Raw genomic sequence first — 26,952 nt, forward strand, 5'->3', positions numbered from 1 at the left:
ATTAGCTGAGGAGGTAAGGGCCTCACCTCATAAAGAAAAGAATACAAGTTTAAATCCTAAAAAGTGTATTTGTTAGGAGAAATGAAAACTTTTTGCACCCTAAACCTTGATAGGAGAACCCTTGATCAAATCAAATGGCAAAAAATATTTTCGGATTGCATCAAGTCGTCAGTTCTTCGTGAGAAAGCAAACAAAAAATGTTACTACTATTAAAATTAATCATAAAAGGCAGGAAAACAAATATGCATGAAGTACATCGTTAAATTCTATGTTTGAACAGTTTGGAACTGCAACGAGGAGAAAATGCAATGAACATAGTTAATGTGTTGTCTTTGTTTCAATTTCCACCTGCATCACATACAGACAATGTACTAACTTGGATCCTTGATATAAAAACTAGTTGACTAATTTAAATATATTAAGAAAGTTTGTTAAGTTAGTTATATGTAATAAATATATATTGTCTTATCTAGAATACTTTTACTAATAATGTATATTAGCTAGAATTATCATTTGATGAATTATTTAACATATGTGACTACTACAAGATTATTTTGAAAAAATAGTTAAATATTAGAAAAAAATGGATTAGAGTCTTATATTTAAAATTAAATTAAAATTTAAAATAGCTTTTATATTAATGACTAGAGATAGTATTTTTTAAGATTTTCGCAATTGGATTGACAATTGAATTGTTCAAGAGCGATTGATGCAATGAGCTCAATTATGATTAAAATATACAAATATTTATATATAAGTTTAAAAAGAGTAATATTTAAATAGAAAAGCTGTTAATTTATAAGTAAATTAAACATTCATGTAAAAGATCATACATAAATCTGTTTTTAAAGTACAAATATGATGAATTGTTTTAGGCTTAGAAGTTATTGGGCTTCTGTTGGAGACACGAATTAGAATTTAAGGTCCAGTATTTTCCCTTCGACCAACAGTTGAAGGCCGAAAATGGAAAAACAAAGTTCAGGACAAAGTTTTATGTTGGCTATCAAAGATCTAACACAACCTTCATTTTTTATCGGGGTTTGAGATCATCATAATAAAGTTCGGACGGTTAAAGCCCATTTTCGTTCCGGGCAAGCCTACTCAAAGCCTTGCTTCTGAATGGAAAAAAAAAAAAAAAAGCGTTGCCCTCTCTTGCAAGCGAGACTGGGGTTTTGCTGCAAATAGCGACGAAGTAAAACCCTCACTGACGCTTGCAAAGTTACTCCCTTCTTCTTCAAACATCGCTAACAGGGCTATCTCCATCGAATGGGTAGCCAAGCAGCTGTTTCATTCCTCACGAACATTGCACGCGCCGCCTTCGGTCTCGGTGCCGCTGCTACCGTCCTTAATTCCAGCCTCTACACCGTCGATGGTGGCCAACGTGCCGTTCTCTTCGACCGTTTCCGGGGCATTCTTGACGAAACAGTCGGCGAGGGAACTCATTTCCTCATCCCTTGGGTCCAGAAGCCTTACATTTTCGACATTCGCACACGGCCTCACACCTTCTCTTCAGTCTCTGGAACCAAGGACTTGCAGATGGTCAACCTAACCCTCCGTGTCCTCTCTCGTCCCGAAACGTCTCGCCTCCCAGTGATAATCCAGAATCTTGGTCTCGAGTATGACGAGAAGGTTCTTCCTTCAATTGGAAATGAAGTATTGAAAGCAGTGGTTGCTCAATTCAATGCTGATCAGCTCCTGACGGAGCGTCCCCAGGTCTCGGCTTTTGTTCGCGAGAGTTTGGTCCGGCGAGCTAAGGACTTCAACATAGTTCTTGATGATGTATGTTTGGTTATTTGATTTTGATCCAAATTCTGTTTGGGTTGATATTAGTTGGAGAATGCAATTCATATATTGATTTCTGATATCTACACAGGTCGCAATTACGCATTTGTCATATGGTTTTGAGTTTTCAAGGGCCGTGGAGCAGAAGCAGGTGGCCCAACAAGAGGCAGAAAGGTCCAAGTTCGTGGTGATGAAGGCGGAGCAGGAAAGAAGGGCTGCCATTATTAGAGCTGAGGGAGAGAGTGAATCTGCTAAGCTAATTTCAGATGCAACAGCGGCTGCCGGTACGGGGCTGATTGAGCTTAGGAGGATTGAGGCTTCCAGGGAGGTGGCTTCCACTTTAGCCAAGTCGCCTAATGTATCCTACCTTCCTGGTGGGCAGCAATTGCTCATGGCTCTTAACCCTTCACGGTGATGCTGGTAATCTTTCCAGTTTATAGTTTTTATTTATTGTTTTATATATGTCTTGGCTTTTATTTTTGGTTCGTAGTTGGAGTCCTCTGAAATGAAATGGGGTGGTGTAGAGGAAGAACACTTGATGAAGTTATTGAGGGGATCTCTTGTTTAACAATTCATGCAAAGATTTGGTTGTTGTTGGAGAACAATGCTGTCATGGGATCCCTGTTGATTGTATTTCTTGTTGTTGTATTTGTTGCTTTGATTTAGTAGCTCTTTGTTATGTTTCATCTTGATTATGATTTTAACTAGCATTGATGTCCTTTTGGATATGTAGAGTTACCGACTTTAACCTTACTGGTCGAGCAAATTCTGATTTGAGGTATTGGGGTGAGTTTCTGAGTGTCTCTACGTGTAAACTAAAATATTAAAATAATGAATGCACAATGATATTTGGTTCCGTTAATAGGGCCATATTGTTCAGGTCCTTCCTCAGCTTTCAATTGAGTTTATCCTCCAATAGCTACACTAAACCTCTCTGAGTATATTAGAAAACTGCAAGGATATGAACGCCCATCAGTTCAAGTATCAGATTGTGCTTGGCACGTTCTTTGGTAAAAGCATGATAAAAAATAGTCTTAATACTATCGTTACCCTATATTCAAGGAGGATGGAAATACATGGAATATGTGTTAATACTAGAGTTGCCTTATATTTAAAGAAGATGCGAAAGAGCAATAGCTTCACAGTGTTGAACTCTGCTGGAAGAGATGGGCTTAGATTATCAGCATGCCTGTTATTTTAGCCCAACTGTTTTTCCATATTAGCTAGAAGACTTAACTTGCCGGCTGTCTTCTGTTTTGTTTGGACTTAGAAGCATTTGGGATTAGATTTCTTTATTAAATGTAAAAAAAGGTAGATGAACACATCTTGAAGTTCTCATATTATAGGTTGTTATTTTTGTGAGTTATTTTATTAGGTAAATTGTATCTAACATTCTTGCTAGCTAGAAAGTAAATCTCAACATTTGTCACTACAATCTGTTATTTCTTTTATATCACACTATTACTTCAATCAGGAGGCAAGGTTTTAAGCTTTCTTTGAACTGCAGGGGAGTGAGCGATAACAGATTGTTTTGTTTTTTTAGGTGGTAATAGCGGGTTGTTTTTGTCCCTTTTACACGTTGGCTCGTTTTCCGCCTTTTTATTTTTATTTTTTAGTTATTTTGGGGGAACAGCTAGTTGTTGATGGAGCTCAATGAAGTCATGTAACTTCACATAGTGAAATAAAGCTTCTTCTCCCCCCCCTGAGGGCGGGGAGCTGGGGGGGGGGGGGTGGGGCCTCCGGATGCCTGTCTTTCTGATTTGATTTGCTATAAGCAGGATTGAATAAAATTCTTAGTTGTGCATGTGTTCATTTCACATCTGGGAAAGTTTGCATATGTAGATTTCAGATGAAGGGGGCGTAATTCAAACGGAATTATTTCTTGTTTGCATATTCTTTTAACCATTCAACAGTAATATTAAGAACGGATCGGTTTGTAGTTATACAAGGGATTTTCTGTTGATTCAGGGTTGTCTTGTGCATTGAATTTAGCGCACCACTGAAGGATATAAATTAGCAGGTTAAATTACTCAAATTACAGGCAAAGTTGATTAAAGTTCATTTTTGAAGAAGCTAAGCATACAAGTCAACTTTTCATGCAATACACATTTGCGACTTATTTCCATATCATTTTTATGCAGAGTGATTGTTTTCTATTGTCTGTTGTATCACTGAATCTATTCATGCTACTGTACAGAGCATACTTAATACTCCTCTGGTCCAAAATGTAGGACTCATTTTGTATCGTAAATTAAAATGGATTCTACGTTTAGCATCAAAGGGAGTACTATACCGCAGATCATTTTTTTTCCCCCATATCATTCTTGCGTATGCACAGCAGGAGACTTTGAAAAGTTATATATATATTTTTTCCACAAAGTTTCCATGAGCACCATTGATCCTCTGCACAGTAGATCATTTGTGCTCAAACTAAAACGTACTATAATTTTAGTAATATTTGAAAAGTTTGTAAAGTATATTCAAGTGGACATCATGAGATTCATTGTAAAGTATTTCTGTTGTTTCTTGGTAGTTTGTAATACTTTGCTTGCTACAAGTCCTTATATATTTCCTCTTTGACTGCAGGTTTCAATGATAATGGTTCTTGGCAAACTTGAATCTTTTTTTTCCCCCTTGATGTCCTTTGTTGAAAGCATTTTTTTTCCACTGGTCCTTCATTTTACAGACTGAATCTGAATGTGTTAACCTTGTTTAAACAAAAATAGGATTTATTTGAAGAAAGATTTGCATTACGGTCCCAATTACTCTGTGAATGTAATCTTAGATGCTACTCCTCCGGTCCTTATTATAAGACCCAATTTGACTTTTTATTTGGTCCTAATTATAAGACCCAATCCATTTTCTCTCTTATATTTATGCATTTTTTTTCCAAGATAATCCTTCTAATAATGATAGTTTTAGCCAATTTACTTAATTAGCAAGGATATTTTAGAAATAACAACACTTATTTATTATAAATAACCAACTTAACTTACTTCCTTAATCTCCTCAAATAAGTCAATTGGGTCTTATAATTAGGACCGGAGGAGTATTAAAATTAGATTATAAGATTTGAATATTGTAAAATCTAAGTTAAATGAAAATATTTTTTAAAATTATTTTAATCACAATATATTAATTCATAACAAAAAAATGTTAAATATTTTTCACTTGCCTTAATTATTATAGGCAAATTCAATTTTTGATGGTAAATATTTTAATGTATTTTTTGTTGTAAAATCAGACAAAATTTAGTGTGTTTATGGTTTTGGAAAAAATGATCATGTGGCCTAACATTCATAGTTGCGTATGAGGTTGGAGTCCCAAGCTCTAAAACACCAAGAAGTATTGTATTATAGCCTTTTAATCTTTATATATATATATATATATATATATATCTTATTATAAAATAAAAATAAAATAAATGCATGTGTTCCTTCCACGTATTACTTGATGCCAAACATAAAATTAAAGCCCCATTTGTAATTCCGTCACCCCTACTATTTCCATTCCATCTAAAATCAATACTGCGTATGAAGCGTGACCTTCCTTTTGTTTTTTTGTTTTTTCCCTATGTTGATTTACAGGCCTTTCACCAAAATTTGTATGTCAAATAATGGAATTTATAGGAAATCATGTGTGTTTGTTATATAAATTCTTTAGAATTAGCGTCATTTAATTCTTCAGAGATCACCTTTTTTTCCCCCCTACTTAAGAAATTTTCAAGTATTCTTTCAAAATATGTTAATTGATCGAATTGTAGCATTTAAAATTCATTGTGTATTTTTCCAACAATATGTGCACAAGATGTTTGGAGAACCTAATGATGATATAAGTATAAAGAACTTGTGCAAGAAACAATCAAGATGAGTTATAAATTCCACTGTTTGAATCAATTTTATCTAAATAATCACAAAATGCATGGAAAAACTTCATACTCGTGAGATCAGAAAATGAAAAGGAATAATAACTGCGAAAATGGGAGGAGAAATTTTAAATGAATATGTTATGGGATATTTATGAGATAAGAGAATGAAAAAGAATAATTGTGATATTTCAAGAAATAATGTCAGCTTTTAACGATATGTGCCAAAAGACACAAAAGACAATATACAAATTATACATTTTTAAATATTAAAAGAAAAATTGAACAGGAAAATGATACCTAAAATATTAAATGCTAAAATATAAATATTTTAGATGTGGGTAGAAATACTCATCTAGTTGAGTCCGAGTTACAAGTTCTAGTCGAAAGTTATATATGGATATTTGAATCATTTTTATGAGTAAAAAAAAAATGATGTTCAAGTCCTTGGGGACGTTCTTAATGGTTACATCCTCAGTAGTTCTCCCTGCTTTTTGTACATATAAAGAAGATAAGTTCAAAGAAATGTATCTCGATCATTTTTTTTAACTATTTAATTTATCAATTTCTATATTCTTAACATGCAGTATACTTTTTAAGAAGACGGGTTAGTCAATTTTTATTTAAAAGATAAATAATTTGGTCTTTTATAATTTCTTCTTTTTCAAGTTTAAGATTTCTTTTCGTTTGCTTTTTTTATTGAAAATATGAGGATGCAATGACCCATCAAATTAAATAAAATTTATATTAAAAAAACATATAAATTAAAACAACAATCATAAATAGCATGAAATACAATATTGTATGATGCAGCCGCACTTACAGTGATCCCCAATAAGAAACAGTTGTAATTACTCTAAGATTTTGTTTAAAAAGTGGGTCCGGATCCTCTCAATGGCCTCCCTCTCATCGTCCCTCAGTGTCTCAATGTGGTACGTCCAGATTGATTTAAGAGCTCATAATATGCCACATCATCATACTATTAAAAATTAAAAATAAAATTGACAATTTTTTTTGGAGTGGACCACCTAAATTCTTGGATCTACTCCTCTCGTCCTATTTATAGGATAGAGAGAAGATTTTTTTTATTTCTATTTATAAATCATTTTATTAAATTTTTATCATGAACATACCATATTATCCTTCAGTTATTATAGTGTATATAGTTTTTTTAAAAGGTGTACATATTAAATAGAGATAAAATGAAAAAGTTACTATATTTTAACGAAGAGTTAATACAGGTTAAGGTTTTTTTGTTTGTTTGTATAAAACATGTTAAAAATACTTTATAAATAGAACTAGAAGTACTTATTTTAACTGTAAAATTTATTGGGGTCTCTCATAAATTCTCTAGTTGAAGTAAGCTAGGTGTAAAAAATTGGATATTCCATAATAAAAAAAATATTTAAAAAAAATCAAAGCTGGTAAAAATTTTTACAACATAAATAAAACTTATTTTTAATTTTTAATAACACAATAATATGTTACATCATGAACTCTCAGATGACCATAATTTGGACGCCGAGGGACACTGAGAGTATCCTCTTCCTTAAGAAGTACGTATCAAATGTTGTTTCATCAATTCGTGCATTGATATGACGGGCTTGCATTGGCTTCAAAAGCTCTCTATGGTGTTATTGAGTTGTCCTTCCGAACCTATTTTAATGTAAACGATAGAAATTAATAAAAGACATAACAATCTTTATATATATAAATAAGTACTTCAATGTTATATTTTGGATTACATTTCAGTTTTTTATAAACCACACTGGGCGAATTCTAAATTTATTAACAGATCAATTTTTTCTAAGTTTAATTTTCAATTGATCTTAGAATTCTCCTTTCGATTAGCCAATTTCTTGGCATTTCTCCTAATTATATGTTCTAACAATCAACTTAACATGGAAATGTCCAGGAGTTCATAAAAGTTGTTTGCACAAAAAATTCTTACTATTTTTATTGCCGTGGCCATTATATCAACTTTCGCATTTGCATGCACCTAAACACCCAACTTTATCCTTCCTTGAAAAAGAGAAAAATATTAACAACAATTAGTTTTAAATTTATTATCAAATATTAATGTAAATTTTTAAAACAAGACCTAATAATCATGTCATTAAATAATTTTATAACCAAATAAATTCAATAAATTACACGTGATAAACAATTACCTTGTGATATGGGCAATACCCATTTGAGCACATGGATTTTGGCAATCGCACACTCTTCTATATTTCTCTTGATGATCAATGATGTCCCAAACAATACCCCAACCCAGCTCTCAAGTATATTTAACGACTCTCCACCAATAACAGCAAGCTTCATTAATTCACTATGGTAATAACCCATATATAATTTAAATGATTTATTCATTAGTAAATTTGATGTAAAAATATGTTTATAGTCATTTTTACCTTATACTTATAAATTAATAAATTAGTAAGCTCTAAACTTATGGATAAGTGTCATAAATTTGTATTTATAAAGACAAAAGCTCTATTTAAATGTTACAAGTGGAGTTCTTTTTAATAAACAAGTGGAGTTTTTAACTTGTGACAAGTACAAGTGTTATGATAAATTTAAATACCAATTGTAACAATCAAATAACATATATTAAAAAATCTTATCACAAATGATCTTATGAAAAATCTTATCTTGCTTTATTTACCTTTTCATACACTCAATTTATTTATTTGATTTTGTTTCATATAAATTTGAATTTTGTATAAATTTAATTTGATATTAATTAATCAACATCAATATAAAATACATAATATGAAGCATTGTTGAGGTCAAACTGAACTAGACTAAATGGCCTAACTGTCAACCAACATGAATAATGAGTTGTTTTGTAGTATTTTATAGAGTGGAGGTGTTTAGATGGAAACCAAAACTTTAAAAGTGATTTTACAGTATACAAAGTAAGTATGTGAAAAATTTTTTATTTTGATTTATGTAAAAGTATTTTTAAGAAAAAAACCAAACACCCCTTAAATCAAAACGAATCACGAACAGGTGAAGAGTTAAAATATATCATTATAGAAAAGGAATGGAAAAGAGGAGGAGAAAGAAAAGAAAAACTTACTAAGGTGCAAGTGTTCTGAAAATTTGACCAACGCTATAAAGGGAGAAAGAAGGGCAGAAACAAGAAAGACGAAGGATCAAAACAAAATAAAAGTTATAAGAGAAGAATAAATTGGCGGAGAGAAATGTCATTTTGACTTTAGTCAAATAAATCCAGTCAAAACTTAGTCCTCCTATATTTCCAAGTTCTTTCTTAAAATTTCATAAATGTTCCTTTGCCCTTTTTAACTTTTTTGAAAGTATACAACCCTTCCTGTGCCTATTTCTATCTGTGAATCAAAATGCAAAGCTCTTTAGTTTTTTTTTTTTTTCCTATGACGGTTTACAGGTCTTTCACCAAAATTTATACGTCAAAAATGCAAAAAATGGAATTTATGGGTAAACATTTGTGTTTGTGACACCGAATCTCTTTAGAATTAGCGCCATTTAATTCTTCAGACACATCAACTTTGTTTTTTAAAATGATGAAACCTTCAAATATTCTTTCCAAATCGCACGTGTTAATCAAAACGTAGTATTTGCAATTCATTGTGTATTTTCTTATCATACTTTATTTATGTGATAAGAAAATGAAAAAAAGAATAATTGTGAAGTTTCAAGAAAAAATTTGTGAAAATGGGAGGAGAAATTTTAAACGAATATGTTAAGTCTTAACAATATGTGCCAACAAAAACACAAAATACAATATATAAATTATACATCTTTAAATATAAAAAGAGAAATTGTAAAGAAAATAATATTTAAAATATTAAATACTAAAATATAACTATTTTACATGCGGGAATTGTCTGGTCGAGCTCAAATTACCAACTCTAGTCGAAAGTCCTGTTATTTTAATCAATTTTCTTAATTATTAATGGCTACATCTCAATGGTTATCGATGCTTTTGGTACACGTACAGAGGATAATAAAGTCCGAGAAATGTATCTCAATCTTTTTTCAACTATTTAATTTATCAATTTATAAAATTCTTAACATGTATTATACCTATCAAGAAAACGGTTTAGTGAATTTTTATTTAAAAGATGAGCACAATTGAGTCTTTTAGAATTACTTCTTCGTCCCAGCTTTAAGATTTCTTTTAGTTTGCTCTGTTTTTAGGATTGAAAATGTGAGGATGCAACCACCCATCAAATCAAATAAAAAAAAATATATATATATATATATATTAAACAACAATCATAAATAGCATGAAATACTCTGTCTCATTAATTAGTTTATTGATATGTGGGGCTTACATTGGCTCCAAATAGTTCAACATGGTGTTAAACTTTCAAGTATCGTTATTTTATCCCCAGGCTCGTACGGAGCTTCCCCATAGAGAAATCTCATAGTGTAGGGAACTATTCATTTGTTTGATGCAAATTATAAATTGGATTTTTCTGATATGTAATTATTGCCGTGTTACTGAGAAATTAATGTAAAGGATAGAAACTAATGAAAGGCACAACAATCCTTATATACAAATAATTAGGTATTTAATTGTTATGTTTTGGATTATATTTCAACTTTTATAAACCAGATTGGGACAGTTCTTAGTTTATCCGCAAATCAATTTTTCCCGGGTTTAATAATTTTCAATTGATCTTGGAACTCTCCTTTCAATTAGCCAATTTCTTTACATTTCTCCTGGTGGATTATATCTTCTAATAATGATGAGACCAACAATAAAAATGTCGAGGAACTCATAAAAGATGTTTGCAAATAAAAGATTTTCTTTGATGATCAGATTTATTCTTAAAAAGAGCACAATAATAAAATTATCAAAATAATGAGTTTAAAAAATTAACAATTATCTCTAAGCTTTTGGCCAACAGCTTACAAATGCTAATGGATTATGGCATGGAATATTGTTCTTTGTCTCCAAAATTTGAGGACTTGAGGTACTTACACCTTTGAGAATTGAAAAACAGATTTCCATTTTTGTTTCCAAAAAACAGAGGTGAAAAGTGGCACTTTTTCAAAAAAAAAAAAAGGGGATATTTTTTGTTGGATTGGAAGTGAATTAAAATCATTCCAATCCAATAAAAATGCCTAACTTATTATTACATAAATACCTCCTCATAGAAGAATTATAAACAAAGTCATAATAATACAAATCATAATATATATATATATATATATATTAATAACAAGTGTTATACAAATACTCAAAAGTCATCATAATAATAATGTCATCAAACCATGGTAAAATAAAAAAAAAAACAATACAAGTAAAAAACTATTGATTTCAAGGATCAAAATAGCGGTTCTAGGACATATATAGTTTTGCTAACTAACTGAACTAAGTAAACAAACCCCCCCCCCCCCCCAACTTTCCTAGCATCCCTTCATCTGAATATAGATTGGTCTTCACCCTTTCCTTCTACTTATCTGATTGGCCACTCAGCTGGCTACTCAGATTTCACCATCCCAGAGTTCCTCAACATGCCTGTAGGCTCCATAAGTTTCATGGACAAAAGAGGCATCTCTTATTAATCTTGCCTGAAACAACACAAACCACTGTTATAATCACCATCACATTCTACATCATACTTATTATCTTAGCCATTCATGAAAGATTCAATTTCAAGGAACAAAAATAGTTTTTATGATGATCTAGTTGCCAACTGCCACAAACCTAAGTACATAACAGCCACATTTAATATGTTTATAACCTTATCCTTTGAATTTTGATGGGGACTTCAATGTGTTATAGCAAAGGAACTTTCTGAATCACGCAGAGAAAAGTTGCAGGCCGTTGAGCTGGAGAGAAAGGTTGAAACTAGTTCTAGGTGTCTCCAAGGGTCTAAAGTACTTGCATGATAATAACATAATTCATGGAAGTATAAAGCCAAGTAACAAATATCAAAACTGGTTTAGGTTCACAAATATTAGCAGATAAATACAGATCCATCCTGCAAAACGACCATCTGAAACAAGAATACTAGTCATTCAATTGTTTAGTTTAATTCTTAATAAACTCTACTGAAAGTAATTTGCAAAAGACTACCTTAAATTTTGCAAGATATTAGATCTATTGTTGGTGTTAAATGTTGTACTTGTAATTAATTGAAGCAACAAGACTGCACGCATATATGTAAGTATATTGATAATTACCTGGGTATCACCATAATATTCATGTTCTTGAAAATTTCTTGTAGATATAACCTCACAAATTCCCCCAAAATTGTCGTCCACAGCGTAATCTTCAACACTCAGGGGAGCATTAGTTGTATTGTCTTCTAATTGAATATTATCCGCTTCGTTGATATCTGCATAATTTTCAGAAGATTCCTCAATACTGTTAACAATATCTTGTGATATGAGCGTAGTATTCATCCCATCCTGCATAAAGGAAAATTTTAAGTGCAATTCACATAATTTGGAAAAAAAATTCTTTTATCAAATTTTAATCCTTATCATCAATTATATCAATTATTATTCATTTGATGTGTAGGCCCTTGTTCCATAGATGAATTTGACATAAGAAAAATCATTATAAAATCCCGAAAAAGGAATGTGATTACCAAAATGTCCAGCAAGAAATTAGCAGCGTGAACTTGCCTGCTGTTATTTCCTATACCAGATTTTGTCATTGTTTATTACTAACCTGTGCAATCTTTTTAGTGATCACATTCATTCATAGAAATCTCATAGTAATTTTTCTTTTTATATACTACTTCCGGTCCTAATTATAAGACCTCATTTACAGTGCACAAACGGAATTTTATAATTAGGATCGGAGGTAGTATATGTATGTGTTTTAATTAAAGTAATAATAGCCTATGCATACATATGGAGATTACCTGAGCACCACAATATTGATGTGCTTGAGAACATCCAGTTCATACAAAACTCATTACTTAATCTCTAGCTCTGTGCAGTTCATATTAATGTCGAAATAGATTCTTTTTGACCCAGTAACTGTTGCATTATGTCATATGTGGTTAAAATTGTTTATCCAAAATGATAAATAAAAAGCAAGAGATTGATGTAAATACCTCAGCCGGGAAATCTTGATTTTCTTCAGAAAAATCTGAATATTCTTTATAACCATTGGAGGAATATCTGAAGGATGAAAATTCACGACGAACAATGGAAGGATTCCATTGTATTGTAAAAATATGAGAGTAACATTCCATGGGGCCCTAAAATATATCGAAAGAGAATATTGTAAGTATCTAATAACTTTTTACTTGTATTGAAAAACGTGTAAGAATCTCTAAAAATACAAATAAATTAAAGATGTACCATTGAAATATTATTTGCAGGTTTTTCAGCATTCATACTCGTGCTTTATGTGTGTATCCTGGCTATAATGCTCTTGTATTTTAAAACAATTACCAAAGATAGAAAAAAAATCAGGAGATTAATAATTAATTATAAAACTAAAACTAGGTAATCGCTACTTAAGATTAATAATTCAGAAGAGTTTTGCAGCAAGTGAAGTGAAAAAAAGATAACATCACACACACACACACAAAATATTGATCAATAATAGTTGTGATGCAAACATGTTGATATTTGGTTTTTTTTTTTTCACATCAATCTTGATATCTTAATTAGTGACACATATATTTAAGGGTATATATGCTCTTTCTATAATTTTACTTCGTTTCAATTCACTTATAATTTTTTTAGTTATATAGTGATGAAATATTTTTTTTTACATATATATTATTAAAAGAAATTTGTAATTAAATTTTCTAAAACAAATACAAAAGTTATTAACGGTCGTTTTCCTTTTGGCCAAAAAAAAAAAGGTATTCCTTTCAAACTTTTCTCATTTTTTGGGATAAAAATTGTGGGAAAACATATGAATACTATCTTTCTCCCCTCCACTTTCGAATCAAACAAGATAACATCAAAATCCTTCACGTTCTCTCTTCTAATCAATCCAAACGAAGTAATATACAAATTTTTTTCTCCTGTCAGTTGAACAAACAGACCCATTGATGAATCGAAGGGCAAAAAACAAGTTTTGCTCTTATTTTCCTTTCTAGTATTTACTTCATCCCTCACTTTTGTCCCAAACCAAGCACATCGCACTACTCTTTTAATATAAAACTATGAAAATTATAATCGTACAACTAAAATATTATATTCGCATATAACAAAAACTATTTAAAACGTTGACTAATAGTATTATGATGAGATTGTATAATTAGCTTGCACGAGAAAAACTAACCTTCGTGATGTGAATGGTCTTTGTGGGATGTTTTTGCTCTCTCCTCGTCCTTAGTTCGGTTCAGTGAAAGTGGCATTAAACGTCAAAGAAGGTGTATTTATGTCTTTTTCATGGATAAATAATATGAAAAATGAGTACTAACGAATAATTTAAAGATTCTTTAAAAGATCATGTTCAAGACAATCTAATTTTTGATATAATTAAAAATAATGAATTTGTGCTTTAAGTTATAATTATTCTAATAAATAAATATGATATAATACAATATATTATGAAAAATAGTACTCCCTAAAATAACTTTTCTTAAAACAATAAGTATCTTAAAATAACAATAGAGCTCAAGATAATTCAGACGTGTTGGTTTACAAAATACATCAAATAAATAATTAAATAAAAGAAAAAGACTTAGGATCATTAGCTTATATTCTTTATGTTTAATTCTCCTAACAAATTTTAGCGTATGTAACTTTCTTAATAATAAAAATTCACATTGATAAAATATCAAAATTCCGTTTAGACCATTATTAATAATAAAAAACACACATGTCAAGATTTGATGGGATAATTCAACTTAATAGATATAAGATCGTTGACAAATTAGGACTCTTCTACTCTTCCGTACGTTGACCCACAGATGAAATCCCTCTTAAGCTACGTCTATATTTCCCTGCACATACCCGAAGAGGCCGCTGAACTTCTATCATTCGGTTTTGTGTGGGTAAAACAATCACCGATTCGGATTCAAAGGTGCTCCTCCGGTATTTAATATAATACCTGATTGTTAAGTTAATTTTAGTTTTAAATATAAGACCTATTTCTCATATTTATCAATTTTTTCTAAATTACCCTTATAGATACTCTCTCAACCATAATCAAGTAAGTGAGGGAGGGAGGATATTAAGAAAGATGATTATGGTATTTTAGAAAAAACATGTCATATTTTTTATAATTAACTAGCTTATCTAACTTCCTTAATCTAATCAAATTAATTAAATAGACCTTATATTAAGGATCGGAGGAGTGCATGTTTATTTTCTTCACCCACCTCTAGGGTTCATTATTGAGTTTATGGGATATATATTCAGTTCAGAGGCCACAGGTTCATCAAGCCAGAAGTTAGAGAAAGAATCGAACGATCAACAGAAGAAATGGAGGCCGTCAATATTTATAATTTTGCTTTTGCTTTGTACGTACCACCTCTGATCCTTAATATAAGATCCTGTTTGACTTTTATTTTGGTCCTAAATATAAGACCCCAATCCACTTTGTCTCTCATATTCATACCATTTTTCTTCAAAGTAGCCCTTCTAATAACAAGAGTTCTAGTCAATACACTTGATTAGTAAGGATATTTTAGGAAAGACAACACCTATTTATGACAAATAACTAACTCAACTTATTTCCTTAATCTCCTCAAATTGGTCAACTGGCTCTTATAATTAGGACCGGAGGTAGTAGTTGAGAATATGTAGTTCCCAATTCAAATAGGGAGGTGATGGTCCTGAAGAAAAGGCACCATAATGGTGGAACTAATATGGAGCAATATAATACAGTTACTAAGTGTGCAGGGTCATGTTGAAGGAACGAATTAATTATTAACAGGCGCTCAAATGATCTCCAAGTCGTAGTAGTATAGTGGTAAGTGTTTCCGCCTGTCTCCTGGGTTCGAAGGCATTATTACACTGTATTATTTTCAGAATGAATGGATAAATAATATTCTCAGTTTGGTTCACTTTCTTTTACTGACTTATATCACTTTCGTTTATGCGTGGATCAAATTTTATTGAATTACTTTATTTTCTAGCAAAAAGTATTAAATAATTCCCTCCCATCCTTTTTATAAGATCTGCTTAGAAGTGCTTGAACATTAAATTTATTTTTACCAATTTTTTCTTAATTAATTTTTTTATTTTCTCTCCCATCTTTTTCTCATGCTACATCCTTTTTTATTCTTTATTTTATTACTAGTATTTTCCTTTCTTATCTGCTCCTTTGTTAGATATGGATATACTTCGAAAAAAAATTCAACTTTCACATATTTATTACTTTGATCTAATTTTAACTATTTTTTAAATAACATAATTTATTTAAAATGATGTCATAAATACTGCAGGAAGTAATATTTAAACGAGTTCTGGTTGGTTTTTTTTTTCCCGCAGATTATTCATAGTAATTAAGATGGAGTAAATATATATGAGACTAAATTTGTTAATGCATATATATACCGGACAATGCCCATGGAAGCCATGATTTGATATATGTGGAATGGAAGAACATTAGTCTCATTTAATGCGAAGCATTAAAAAAAGACATAGAGATTGTAATTAGAATTGAGAAAATCTATTAAAAAAGAGTTTAGTATGAGAGATTGCTTGTTATATGAGATTAGACAAACTCATATATGTGGGGTTGGCAAATACCATAGGAAAAAAAATGATATTTCGCAATGCCACCTTCATGAATTTGTCTAATCTCATATAATAAATAATTATTCATGCTAAATACTTTTTAATGATTTTTCTTAGTTGCAATCTCAGTACCTATTTCACATTTTCAATGTTTCGTACCAAACAGGATCATTAAGAATACAAGAATATCAAATACTCCTCCGGTCCTTAATATAAGACCCATTTAATTAATTTGATTAGATTAAGAAAGTTAGGTAAATTAGTTAATTATAAGAAATGTGACACGTTTTTCCTAAAATACCATAATTATCTTTCTTAATATCTTCTTTTCTTCTTCGACTTGATTATGGTTGATGGAGTATCCATAAGGGTAATTTACAGAAAATTGATAAATATGAGAAATAGGTCTTATATTTAGAACAAAAACCAACTCAATAATTGAGTCCTATATTAAAAACCGGAGGAGTATAATACAACTCTAGTCAAAGGTTAAACGTGGACATTTTGGTCATTTCATGTCCATGTGTAAGAAATGACACTCAACTCAAGTCCTCATGCACTCCTCGTCACAATCTTGCGGAATGGCATCTGTTCAAGGGCTTTTGCTACGGGCCATTTGCTTAATAAACTTGAGCATGGGAGGATTCTTCTTCTCAAACAGCCTATGCGACATGGCTCTACCATCCCTACATTTAAATTCATATTCATTGTTGTTTAAAGTTGAGTCCAAAACGTGTTGATTTGAGGACTTTTCACAGTAGCTGTACCTAAATACTGCCATAAAAAGTCACTTATCACGGCGGTTTCGCAATCACCATTAAATCTTCTAATTTATTATGTCGATAACATAGACGTTGCTCTCAAAATTACAGTAAAATGTTCATTTCAATGGTCATAAAAGGCCTTTTCTGCAGTAATGATATGTCGAATTTCTTTCACGCTTTAATAGACAAACATCCAACCGATTATGAATGTTTCATGTTGTTTTTAGTTACTTAGGGAGTATTTGGATAGAAACAAAACTATGATTTTAGAAATAATTTTACAGAATATGAAATAAATATGTGAAGGAGTTTATCTCGATTTATGAAAAAATACTTTTAAAAAGTACTTATGAGAATACCCAAACACCCCTTTAGCCAAGTTTAAGATAGCATCAAGAAATGACACTCAAGTACTTGGAGACATTCTCAATAGCTATGCATGCTCAATGGTTGTCTATATATGCTTCTGAATAATCATGATAGTGCTCGGTGCTCCAAGTCCTTCATCAACAACAAGCTTTGAAATGATGCGTCGTACGTATTAGCTAGGTCTCTTGAATCGCTCTTCGTGTTGCATTATATCCACCTCACAGCTTCCAACACTACTTGTTATAACATGCTTTATCCAACACGTTAAATTTTTCTCACCTAATACCCCTCACTAATTAAGCAAAAACTCATATCTAACTAATATTCTTCTTATCTTTAGTATAGGAGCTAATTAGAGTTAATGTTAGTCCTATTTATAAGAACTATCAATTTTTTTCAAATTGACCCTATTGATATTCTCCCAACAATAATCAAGTAGGAGAGGGAGTGAGGGAACTAAGGAAGATGCTTAGGGTGTATTAAAAAAAATATGTCATATTAACTAATTTAACTAAGATCCTTAATTTATCCACATTAGTTACTATCCATGGTCTTTAATAGAAAAGCTAGTTTGATTTTTAATTTGATTCTAAATATAAAATTTCACTCCACTTTGTCTCTTATATTTATCTATTTTTTCAAGATAGTCCTTGCAATAGTTACATATGTTAAAAGTTTTATTAAATGGTAGTCCTAACTAATACGCATAATTAGTAATGATATTTTAGGAAATACAATACCTATTTATTACAAATAACTAATTTTTGTTGAGGGTAGTTTTGAAAGTTTACAACTTTGGAAAAATCGGTGAAAAGTTCATGTTTCGAAATTTTATTGGCCAAACAAACTTGAATTCGTTTTCCAATACAGGAAGTACTAGTATTATGAAGGATTTTATACCTTTTCTATATTTCAGTTTCACGTCCTAGCTTCCAGCTAACTTTTCAACAATTAATTACAACTTATTATTTCCACTTGTTTTTCTCAAGATATTTACTTCCTGCTCGTGAAGATTCCCATGAGGTTGTGTGTATGTATTAAACTATTAATACTGCTTCGCACCGAAGATGAACCCGATGAATAGAAATGCTCTCATGGAGATTCGACGTATCAATGGGCCATCTGTCTCGATCTTCTGCCCCCACATCATATCCAAGATCTTGGGGAAGAATTAAGTGAGATAGAAAGCCCATCACCAAAGAAAATAAACGTACTTTCAAACCGTTCAATTTCTTTTTAACTTAGAGTATTAAATTTTTAAAAAATCATAAAAAATTAGAAACTGAACAATTTTTTATAAATAAAATATTAAAATACCACTAATTTTATGTAGAAACTAATACTGAAAATAACAGTAAACAAAAATATTTAGAAAGAACCCAAAATTAAGGGGCAGCTAACATCCCCGACCCGTATGTTTATTTCCTTCACCCACATATATTCGTCCTCTTCAAAGCTTTCATTTGGGATCATTGGGTTTATGAGCCAGTTAGAGAAAGCATTGGACGTGACTGTTTCTTCGCCACAAGTGGGCGATCATCTTCTTCGAGGGCCATGCTCAACAAGAGAAATGGAGGCTGTCATAGTTTATAACGCTGGAAATGTAGTCATTTTTGCCCTTTTTGAATTCCTGATTGGCTGGTTGTAACTTAAAAGAAAAAGAAGGATATAGTCATTGAAAATTGCCACTTTCTTTTGGGTGTAGCTTCAGATTTTTTCCCCTTTGTTCCCTTCCCCGTAGATTTGCTGAACCCATCTCTCCTTTCACAGCTCCAACAAATTAAAGTTGAGCTTCAACCATCCTTGTGGTGGAGCCACCCAGCCAACCACCACAATAGCTACGCCCCAATGGCCTCCTTCCTCGAAAAGATCATCAGCCCAAAGATCCACAACACTCCCATATACTACTTGAGCAGGTGTCTCACTCCACATGCCAGCTATATAAAACATTTCCACAGACTCGAAGTCGGAATTTTTGACAGCACATTCTTTAAATAAATCGGCCCTCCACCCAGGCTTCTCTCTCTTAACACAATGGAACAGACATTGTCAGGTTTAACCAGTAAGTTCTATGCCAGCCTTCCCATTGAAGCCTTGTTCACACACTCCCTCTGAAGCCTCTCTATTTTCTTGCACACATGCACCCGAAGGCAACTGAACATCTATCATCCGGTTTTGTGTGGGTTAAGCAGTCACCCATTCGGATTCAAATGTATATGCTTATTTTCATCACCCCCCTCTAGGGTTCATTATTGGGTTTATGGGATATTACGAGGCTACAGGCTCATCAAGCCTGAAGTAGAAAGAATGGAACGTAAGTGCACTGTTTCTTCGCCAAGTAGGGGATCATCATCTTCGAGTGTCATGCTAACAAAAGAAATGGAGGCTGTCATCATTTATAATGTTGCTATACCTCGTGCATGAGAATATATAGTTCCCAAATATGGTGATGGCGGAATTATGTAAGGACTAACATCGCAGAGTCACGCCTAAATAACCAAGTCGTTGTAGTATAGTGGTAAGTATTTCCGCCTGTCACGCGGACGACCCGGGTTCGATCCCCGGCAACGGCGGTTTTTGTGGTCCTTTTTTGACCTCCAGGCCTCGCAGGTTCGAAGGTGCTGTGTCATTTTCAGAATGAATAAATAAATAATATTCTCAGCTTGGCTCACTTTCTTTTACTGATTTATATCAGTTTGATTTATGCGTGGATGAAGTTTTATTGAATTACTTTATTTTCTGGCAAACAGTATTAAATACTACTCCCTCTCATCTTTTTTATAAGATCCTGCTTAAAAGTGTTTGAACATTAAATTTATTTTTATCAATTTTGCTCTTAATTAATTTTTTAATTCTCTCTTCTCTTTTTTTTTTTTTTCATACTACATTCTTTTTCATCCTTTATTTTATTACTAGTATTTCTTTTTCTTATTTGCTCTCTTATTAAATAGGAAAAATTTAGATTAAGGACCGCAGATAGGAATTAATTTTAAACAATCCTAAAAAAATTTGAAATTTCAGTTAATGATTCTGAAATTCAACTAAAGGACCCAGGGGTCAAACTAAAATTAATTGTTGAAGCCATTTTACTGAAATACCCTGCGAGTTGTATCTGCTGAAAAGGAAGAAGAAAGAGGAAAAAAGAAGAGCTTGGTATGTGAGGTAAACCACCTTTTCCAAAATTTTCGTTTTATTGAGCATAGTTGGGTTGTGATAGTTGAATAATGTAGAAATGAGTGTTTAAATGTATGGGTAAGTAGATAGTGAGGGAGAAAAAAATATGATATAGCTCTTAAGTTTAGAGAGATATCGTTATCTTCTTCTTCTTTAGAGAGAGATTGTTATCTTCTTCTTCTTTGAAGTTAATAAACATAAGGTGTTAGTGATTTTTAAAAAATGGGTGAGAATAGGTGAACACTGATTGTAATACGTTGTTGAAGGAATTTAGGAAGGGAGAACTGAAAAGAAAATGGGTAAATGTGCTAAAATGGGTGATATGAAAATGAAATGTGTAGAAAAATAGTAACTTGCAGTTGTGAAAATATGTATTTGATTATAAATTTGTAAATTGAAGTTGTGCAGGAGAATGACAATTTAATGTTATGAAAACCGATATTGTTGTTGTAAACTTGCAAATTCCTGTTGTTAATGCATGCTGTTTATTATTATTGAAAGTTGATTAAAATTGATAGTTGAATGATATGCAGCAACGGATTATAAAGGGCTACTGGTGGTGGAAAACAACTATTTTGCAGAAGTATGAGTTGATTAAGTGCTTATCTATGAATGTATTATTTTGAGATTTCAATCTTGTAGTCCACTGTGTCCCTTGTTTGATGGTTCTTAATGTTGTGCAATAGAAAGAACTTAGTTCCCTGAGGTTAGACTTGCTGTGATGGCTCATTACTCATGCAAGAAATACACGGTTGGTAGTTGTTGTACAACTACTTGCAAAGATACATACACAACTAAGAGAAAATTGAAGAGGGATCTGTCAACTCAAGATGTATTTTATATTAGCAAAGGATGTGTCAATTTTCATGCATAAGGATTGCCCACAATTTCATTTTTAGTGCAATGAACTATATATTATGTGTTTATTACATGTCTAGAAATGATAATATATTTCCCCCCACAAATTTCATACTTTGAGTGCAAATGTTGACTACTAGAATTAGGAAATTTGCAACAATTAATAATAGCTAAGTTTACAATAGGGGCTCCTGTTTTTGCAAGTGTTTTTTTAAATATAGCTAAACCATCACACTAGAGTCTGTCAAGTATGTTCACGAGTAGGTTTAGACAATTTGTATAAGGCATTGGAAAATTTAGAACAGGAACTCGTATATTCATAAGTGGACTTACGTAATTAGCAACAGGAGATAGGAAATGTGCTAAAATGATACGTGCCTTACAATAGGAATTAGAGAATTTGCAAAAACAAATACATTAATTAACAATAGAAATATATCCATTCATAAATGGACAAAATCTTTCATACATTTATAGTTTTACTAGCCAATTTTAGTACAGAACTTGGGATAGCTTGTCGTCACGTACAATCATGAAATATTTCAACTATCAATTCATTATACGAAAAAGATTACAACCACCACCAAATATGTCCACTTACTCTTGTGCACTGTCCAACTGTGACGCTTGCCTCAAGTCTTTCTCATTGTTGTAAACATAAACATGCCAACTATTATCGTTGTACTCAATTAATTGTCCTACTTCATTATCATCGATAAGGTCCAAAAATGTTTTCTTGTTCAAATGGACTATATATACTTCATTTTATATTGACCACTGCCTGGCCAAACATCATTTGTTACTATGCTTTGTAGTTCTTCATATATCATCCCTTTTCTGATCAATCTTCTACTTATAATACTACTTTCATATACTAATTTTTCTTCTAAGGTCTTCACAAATTTTCCTCCCATATAGAAGATGCAAAATAGTTGTTTCCTGCCACCAGTAGCCATTTATAATCCGTTGCTGCACATCATTCAACTATCAATTTTAATAAACTTTCAATAATAATAGACAGTATGCATTAACAACAGGAATTTGCGGGTTTACAACAGAAATATCAGTTTTCATAACATTAAATTTTCATTTTCTTGCACAACTTTAATTTGCAAATTTACAATCCGAATACATATTTTCACAACTGCAAGTTACCATTTTTTTGTACATTTCATTTTCATATCACCCATTTCAGCACATTCACCCATTTTCCTTCAGTTCTCCTTTCCTAAGTTCCTTCAACAACATATTACAGTCAGTGTTCACCCATTTTCACCTAGTTTTCAAAAATCACTAACACCTCATGTTTATTAACTTCAAAGAAGAAGATAACAATCTCTCTCTAAACTTAAAAGCTATATCAGATTTTTTTTTCTCCCTCACTACCTACTTACCCATGCATTTAAACACTCATTTTTACATTATTCAACTATCACAACCCAACTATGCCCACCAAAACAAAAATTTTGGGAAAAATGGTTTACCTTACACACCAAGCTCTTCTTTTTCCCTCTTTCCTCTTCCTTTTCAGCAAATGCAGCTCACAGGGCATTTCAATAAAATGACTTCAGCAATTAATTTCAGTTTGCCCCCTGGGTCCTTCATTAAAATTTTAGAATCCTTAACTGAAATTTCAGATTTTTTGGGGGTTGTTTGAAATTAATTCCCATCTACGGTCCTTAATCGAAATTTTCCCTATTAAATATGAATATAATTTTAACAAAAGTTTAACTTTCACATGTTTATTGCTTTTAGCTAATTTTAACTATTTTCTTAAATAACATAATTTAGTTAAAATGACTTTATAAATAATGAAGGAAGTAATATTTAAACCAGTTTTGGTTGGTTTTTTTTTTTTGGCAGATTATTCATAGTGTGATGGAGTAAAAATATGAGACTAAATTTGTTAATGCATATATATACCGGACAATGCGCATGGAATGCATGATTTGATATATGTGAAATGGAAGAACATAAAGTACACGAGAATATTTAATCCACAATTTCATCCAAAGTTGAATTATTGAGTTTAATACTCAAAATAGTTGGAATGTTTTTGAGAGCATTTTGTGCAGCACTATTAAAAGCGATTTCTTTTTTGGAACGACAAGCGCCACTAATTCCAACCCATTCATTATTGACCAGAACCTCCCCTGCCTTTAAATCCTCCCATGAATCCTTAAATTGAACCTTCAAATTATGTTTCTGGCAAATTTGATACAGCTTTGTTGTCACTGGATGTGTCTTTAGAGTTTCTGCATCTATCAATGGCTCCAACAAACGTCTAAAAACCTGTGAAAACATCTCATGTCTTTCATTTTGCCCGATCAATTTAAATAATCTATCAAATATTTATTTTAACATGATATACATAATATTTGTTTTTATATTACTACCTCTAGTCTTTAATATGAGAACTACTTGAAGAGTTGCATTTGATCCTAAATATAATATCTCAATTTATTTTGTCTTTTATCTTTCTGTAAAATATCCCTATTGATTGCATAGGGCTCCTATCAAGAAATAATTCTAATCATCCGATGCACATGATTAAAGAGGATAGTTTAGAAAAACCAATACATATTTATAATAAATAACCAAATTAACTAATTTTCTTAATATTTCTAAATTAGTTATCTAGCTTTTATAGTAATAATTGCAGATAGTATTAATAAAAATTAAAAATAATATAATTCATTTATTTCTTTTATTGCTCACAAGCATTCTCTTATTTGTGGCAATTATATTCGAAACACAGTGAAGTACTAAATTTGGATATTTTTCTAGCAAGAATTTGAACATTGATTACTACATTGTAGAGATTAACTCTTTTTTACTAAATCCAACAATGTTGATATATAGATAATTTTTATGTGTTTATTTATTCGTAAAAAGGAATACAGATGGTTAGAACCGGCACCAAGTTTTCATACGTTCTAATGTTCTATTACTTCAGCCCTTCATATGATAAGCCGTCGATCTGTCACATTTGTTCATCAATAAATATTATATATATAATTTATATTATATGATATATGCACATAATAAACTATAATTAGACATTGTAAAAGGAAAGGGGAAAATTAATACCTGCCACACAATGTCAGCGTTGGAGTCAGAATCAATGAAGATTGCTCCGATAATGGATTCCACTAAATCGGCAAGACACTTCGGAACATCTACAAGCTCATTCGAATGAATTGGATACTCCAATATCTCTTTTTTGAAACCATTTACCTGCTTCCATCACATAAATCATTTATTTTAATTTTTAACTAAATAAACCATATATACTCAATTTTAAAATGACTCAAACAAATAAAAGTTCAAGTAAAAACTAATCAAACTCAGGTATATTACAAATTTAGATTTCCTGAAAGTAAAAGCTTATATTTTTTAAAATAAAAGAAAAATTAAAAATTGAAAAGATTTGGAAAAAAGAAAAAGATTAATCCCATAAATTCACTTTAAAAACAATCCAATTTCGAATATGGTATATTGAGTAACTATTAACTAATAAAAAGCTTGTTTGAGTTTAAAAATACTTATAAACACAGTTCACATAAGTCGAAATAAACTCCTCTTACATGCTTATTTTATATTTTATAAATTATAAATGAAAAGTTACTTATAAATTATTCTAAACGAGTTTAAAATCAAACAAATATTTGAAAAATTAACATGCCCGTTCTTCAAGAAGACGTGTCTTGTGGCATAAATAATAATGTAGCCCATGCTCAATAGCCACACGTGCAAGCTTCTCGGTGTCAACATTGGCAGCTCGGAGCCGGGTCAACTGACCCGAAGAAAAATCTGAATACAAGAAGAACTGCTCCTTGGTGACCAACAAATTAAGTACAGCGTCTCCCAAATACGCTAAACGCTCAAATGAGGAGCATTTTATCTCAGCTTCATTGTAATTATTATCTGTAGTATAATAATAAGACGAATGTGTGAAAGCTTCTTCCAATAAACATTTATTCTTGAAGTTGTATCCAAGAATCTCTTCAACTTCGTCTAGGTTTTTTGGTGGTGGTTGATCTTGAAGAGGATCCATGGTTGAAGCTGCTTATTCTATAATAATTCTTGCTTCTTGTTCATCGTGAGCTTCTTGTTCCATGGTGACTTTTGGAAAAGTCTAAAAGAAACAGAATTTTTTTTCACGAGTGTCTAGGATTATATATAGAGCTGGATTAGGAATTTAAAATTATATTTGGTTTGGTTTTCTACGATAAACTTTCAATTTTTCTTGTTTGATTTTTGAATTGGATAAAGACCAAAGATTGCGTATATCCTTCTTTAAGTTCTTTAAATTCTGTGGGTGGAAAACGAATGGTTTCAGTTTTGTAATTTTCTAATTGTTCTAAAGTTTTTTTGTATTGGGCTTTTTCATTAACTAATAGAAAGATCACGGCTTGGATGTCTAATTGTTCTTATGGTAAAAAAAAAAAAAGAGAGGGTTGAAATCTACACATTGATCCTCAGGGACCCACTCTACAAACATAAAAAATTCTGGTGAATTTGCATATATTGATAATATTAATTGTTTTAAGATAATAAAGCTAGAAGACGGCAAAATATATGATATTCAAATTTGTTTTAACGTTAAAATTCGTTGGTTAAGTTTTGTTTATATTATCATAAGTTGTGGTTAATACTGATATGATAAATGAAAAGGTTGAAATGTGTAGATTTCACGTTATTTTATGGGAAACTAACTTGGAGGTCCTTATAATTGTTGTCAATTTGAAATCAGGTCCTTATGGTTTTCTTTCTTTTTATTAGATCCTTTAATTTTCTCCTATTTGGTCTATTAATCCCTACTGTTAAACAAGACAAATATCATGATAACTTTCCGTCAACATCTTCTCCTTCCTTGCCGTCCTCATGACCTCACTGATATGAGTAGTATGAGCTCGTCCATCAAACTTGTGAAAACACCTCGAATTCCAGCTGCATCCCACTTGTTCATCTTATATACTTCCACACTTCCACTTTCTTCCTTCTATGTTTTTTAATACTGGATCTGCACAAGTCTCTCTACCTTTAAATGGTTTCTTAAATTGAATCCATGCTAGTTATAGAATTTATCTTTACTTTATTGTTGGATTTAGTTTATTTCTCATTTGTTCCTCTATTTTCTGCGATCCTCTTATCTCAAATTTGCTTCCCCTTAGTCTGGACTCTGAATATTCTATTTTAGTAATTCAAGTTCAAAGAAATGAACTTTGTATGAAACCCCCATTTTGAGGTTCTTTGCTTTGTTCTCTTTTTTTGCTTCGCCTTCATTCCCTGTGTTCCTCCCCTACCCTTGTGAGCTATATGGACATGACCCAGGAACACATTTCCTTCTTGGCCTTCAAACCTGAACCAAACCAGATGCTATAATTTTTGCAAAACATACTCAATGTACTACCTAATGATATTTACCATGGAAGGAACAGTGAAGTGGGCAAATGGGGGTGGGTGAGGAGAAGA

At 31.5% G+C, this 26,952-nt stretch overlaps 2 protein-coding genes and 1 non-coding gene across 5 annotated transcripts; 2 read left to right on the top strand and 1 right to left on the bottom strand.

Annotated features, from left to right (window-relative positions):
• The first annotated feature begins 1,195 nt into the window (after window positions 1-1,195).
• On the top strand, window positions 1,196-4,468 carry LOC114755532 (prohibitin-3, mitochondrial-like). Of its 3 annotated transcripts, none has more exons than XM_028944424.1 (3): window positions 1,196-1,779; window positions 1,874-2,202; window positions 4,369-4,468. In XM_028944424.1, exons 1-2 carry the CDS (start codon window positions 1,267-1,269, stop codon window positions 2,195-2,197), a joined length of 837 nt encoding a protein of 278 aa, XP_028800257.1. In that variant the 5' UTR covers window positions 1,196-1,266; the 3' UTR covers window positions 2,198-2,202; window positions 4,369-4,468. The 3 variants fall into 3 exon arrangements, with proteins under 3 accessions (XP_028800257.1, XP_028800259.1, XP_028800258.1); XM_028944426.1 differs by lacking the exon at window positions 4,369-4,468 and adding an exon at window positions 3,416-3,431; XM_028944425.1 differs by lacking the exon at window positions 4,369-4,468 and having other exon boundaries at window positions 1,874-2,468.
• Window positions 4,469-19,206: 14,738 nt separating this feature from the next.
• Window positions 19,207-25,531, bottom strand: LOC114755551 (ribonuclease 3-like protein 3). Its single transcript, XM_028944442.1, has 4 exons — window positions 25,160-25,531; window positions 24,565-24,711; window positions 23,476-23,766; window positions 19,207-19,467 (listed from the first exon to the last, which is right to left on the bottom strand). Exons 1-4 carry the CDS (start codon window positions 25,529-25,531, stop codon window positions 19,207-19,209), a joined length of 1,071 nt encoding a protein of 356 aa, XP_028800275.1.
• On the top strand, window positions 19,944-20,015 carry TRNAD-GUC (transfer RNA aspartic acid (anticodon GUC)). Its single transcript has one exon. It is a non-coding gene; the product is annotated as a tRNA-Asp (tRNA).
• Window positions 25,532-26,952: the final 1,421 nt, after the last annotated feature.

Source organism: Neltuma alba, unplaced genomic scaffold, assembly GCF_004799145.2.
Source record: "Neltuma alba isolate B1F8T4 unplaced genomic scaffold, ASM479914v2 tig00010294_pilon, whole genome shotgun sequence".
NCBI lineage: Eukaryota > Viridiplantae > Streptophyta > Magnoliopsida > Fabales > Fabaceae > Neltuma > Neltuma alba.